At 40.7% G+C, this 3382-nt stretch overlaps 1 protein-coding gene across 1 annotated transcript in view; it reads right to left on the bottom strand.

Annotated features, from left to right (window-relative positions):
- Positions 1-3382, bottom strand: part of HAVCR2 (hepatitis A virus cellular receptor 2) — a 9183-nt gene that overhangs the window by 5070 nt on the left and 731 nt on the right. The window contains exons 2-3 of the mRNA XM_029941253.1: positions 3150-3380; positions 2169-2252 (exon numbers count right to left, since the gene is read on the bottom strand). Coding sequence (XP_029797113.1) covers positions 2169-2252; positions 3150-3380 — 315 coding nt within the window. The remainder of the gene's footprint in view (positions 1-2168; positions 2253-3149; positions 3381-3382) is intronic.

Genomic DNA, 3382 nt, shown 5'->3' with positions numbered 1-3382 from the left:
GTGGCACGTGATAGTCTTAAAAGTATATAAATTTGTAGCTACCATCTAGGACATATCACATACCAGACATGGTGCTTAGTACTTTATTTGCACGTTATCTTTTAATCTTCATCGCAATAGATAGGTACTATTATTTTCCCATTTTTCAGATGAAGAAACTGAATCTCAGAGAGGTACTTTACTTAAGATCATGCAATTATTCACTGATAAACCTGAGATTTAAGCTAAGTCAACCTCCAGAGCTGAGGATTCACCATGACCTGTCCTAACTCCTTCAGGAGAAAGAGACATCACATTATTTTGTGTTCAAGATAGGTTTCATGATTCTTGAATTCTTACTTGTTAAACAGGCAGGCTCCATTCCACTTTATAGCAAACATATTAAATGTACCCACATTCCACATTAAAGAAAAGGAATGCATAACTACATACAAGTTGACTTGCAGGTAACTAATTTACATCATATTACATATTCTAGACATGCGATTAAATAATTTTAATTTTTCATTTTATTTTCCTACTTCAGAGCTGTTACATGCTTTTTATTTAAATATCTTCTTAGGCCTTCGCAAAGCTCAGAGATTGTAGGTACTGTGCCTATATTCCTGATGCAAGAAATGACCCCATCTTTGTTGCCCTAAAGGGAAGGAACTAACAAGTAAAAACTAAAAGGAAAAAGACTTGTTCAGGATATAGTCAACTCTGAGGATATGTTGCCTCATGAGGAAGACGTGTGGGCATACTGTGAATGAGCGCTTGGTGGTGATGTTATAAACAGCATTGGTAGCACAGGATGGGAATGTGGACATACAATAAATATCTGGTATGACTTGATTAGGCCACAATGAGGGCAATCCTCTCTTCCCACCATATTTAATTTTCTCACTAATTGCGATGTTGTCTACCAATCACCAAAGAACTACCAAAGATCAAACCATTAGAGAGCTGAAGTTACTACTTATAATAATAACTGATATATGAGTGCTTTCTGTGGGTCAGGTACTATGCTGAGCACATTACATGCACTGTCACAGTCTTTACAACACTCTTATGCAGTAAGCACTGGGCTTACCCTCAATGTAGAGGTAAGGAAATAAAGCCTCACAAAGTTTGAGCAATTTTACCTTGAGCTCACCAAGCTAATGTGAAGAGCTGATATTAGGACCCATTCTACTTACCTGTTGCTGATGTACTTAACCATAATCTCATTCTGCCTCCAGATCTTACTGGTAACATTAAGGACAATAACCAACATGTACTGAGTATATAATATGATCAAATACTGGGCTAAGGGCTTGAGACACACTTTCTTAGTTAAATTTCATAAGGTGAAACTTAGGAGACTTATGAGATTAAGATATGGGATGTACCTGTTATTACCCTTCTCTTACTGAATGGAAGACTAAGGTCCAGAGAGTATGAGCGATCAGGACTTTGACAGGAGACATTTAAGATTAATCTCTCTCCTCAGTGTGACCTGAGGTCTGCTCTTTTGATCCTATCTTCTCTTCCAGAGCAGCATGGAAAAGTCCTTGCTGAATTACTTGAAGAGTTTAGCTGCTCCTTCTGGGGTTGGAATTGAAGGAAGATGATGGGCTTCATTCTAATTAGAAGAGGTCCTTGAAATCACCTAATTTAACCCTAAACATGGACTGGGGTGGATTCATGACAAAACATCCCTAGTCTGGGCATCAAATGGGAAATAATGGCAACATAATGAGTTTTTCATTAGATTAAATTTATTTAATTTATAAACATGTCTTTTATTAATGCAATAGTGGCATTAGTAGAGTTTTTCCTTATTTGCAAAATACATAGATTACCAAAAATTCCTTTTTTAGTGGTTAGGGGGTGGGAATTTTACTAGGGTTTAAAATTCAAAGTCTCTGAACCCTCTCCTTGGACAGAACAGGAAGGGGAAGTCCAAGGAAGTGAAAGGCTTCAGCCCAGATCACAGGGACTTGTAACTGATTCCAAATCCCAGCTCAGGGCTCCTTTTCCCCAGCACAGGTTGGTCCCCACCTCCCCTCTCACCACACACACTATCTCAGGTGCACAGAACATTCACGCCACCACTCAAACTCATTTCTCATCTCTTTTCCATATTCGAAATCCTTTGAACTCAGAAAATGCTGGAAGGCCTCCTCCTACAGCACCTGTATACTTACCTGAGCCATATCCCTTGGTGGTGAGATTCCTTGGAAAGGCTGTAGTGAAGTCTCTGCGTGTAGGCCGAGCAGGGGTGACCTTGGCTAATGTCAGAAACCAACATAAAAATGAGGCTTCTCTGAGAACAGAGAGCTTGTTTCAGGGAATCAAAGGGGCAGCAAAAAAAAATATGAAACACAACAAATGAAAAGCACATGCCCAACTGCTGAACCTACCTGGAAGCGCTCACTGAAAGTGTCTGAGACTGTTAATATGTTGGGCAGAGGTCTGTTATGGCTGTCATTGCCACAGTCTGTTAATAATAGAACTGATAGCCACAAAAATGGCCATGCTAATTGCTTTTTATAAAACACTTCATAAAATCCATCCAATGGCCTGTGTAGTAGGTATTGCCATATTTTATAGAAGAGGAGGTCACAGAGATTAAATAACTTGCCCGAGATTACACAGCTAGTAAGAGGCAAAGTTCGATTTGAACTCAGCTCCAACAGCCACACAATACATTCTGCATAAATCATAAAGCGAATGAGCACATGCAGCCCGCTCCTCTCCACCCCACACATACACGGTCTGGTAGTTCTCAATCCTGTCTGCACGGGGAGGAGAATCACCTAAGGTAGACTTGTCAAATCCCAGCACTCGGGCTCTACCTCCAGAAATGCCGATTTCTCTGACCTGTGGGTGGGGACCAAGGAGCTATAGGTGTGAAAAAGCTTTCCAGATGATTATAATGAGCATTCAGGTGCTTAACCACGGATCTAGGCCTTCCCTCCCATTCTATAGATCCTGACTGAGAGTTTGAAACTAGAGGAAGGGAATTAAATGTGGCTGGGCATGTTGGCGGAGCCTGTTAAACTTTAGGTCTTAGGGACCCACTCCTAGGGCTATAACTGGGGAGATCAGAAGTGGGACCAAACAGTATATTTAATTACTTGCAGGTGAGTTTTATTCATAACGAAGACATGCAAAGGTCCACTCACCTGGTTTGATGACCAACTCCAGGTTTAATTTTTTATCATTCATTAGGCCTGGGAATTGGATCCGGCAGCAATAGGTCCCACTGTCATCTAGAGTCACATTCTCTATAGTCAAGGACACATCTCCTTTGCGGAAATTCCTCTTTAGCTGGTATCTGTCGGATGTCTGATATTTCAAGTTCCTTCCATCTGTGCTGAGCAACGTACTATAACATTCAAACACAGGACAGGATCCC

This window comes from Suricata suricatta, chromosome 6, assembly GCF_006229205.1.
Source record: "Suricata suricatta isolate VVHF042 chromosome 6, meerkat_22Aug2017_6uvM2_HiC, whole genome shotgun sequence".
In the NCBI taxonomy this organism is placed as follows: domain Eukaryota; kingdom Metazoa; phylum Chordata; class Mammalia; order Carnivora; family Herpestidae; genus Suricata; species Suricata suricatta.
This window is presented reverse-complemented; position numbering and strand designations above follow the sequence as displayed.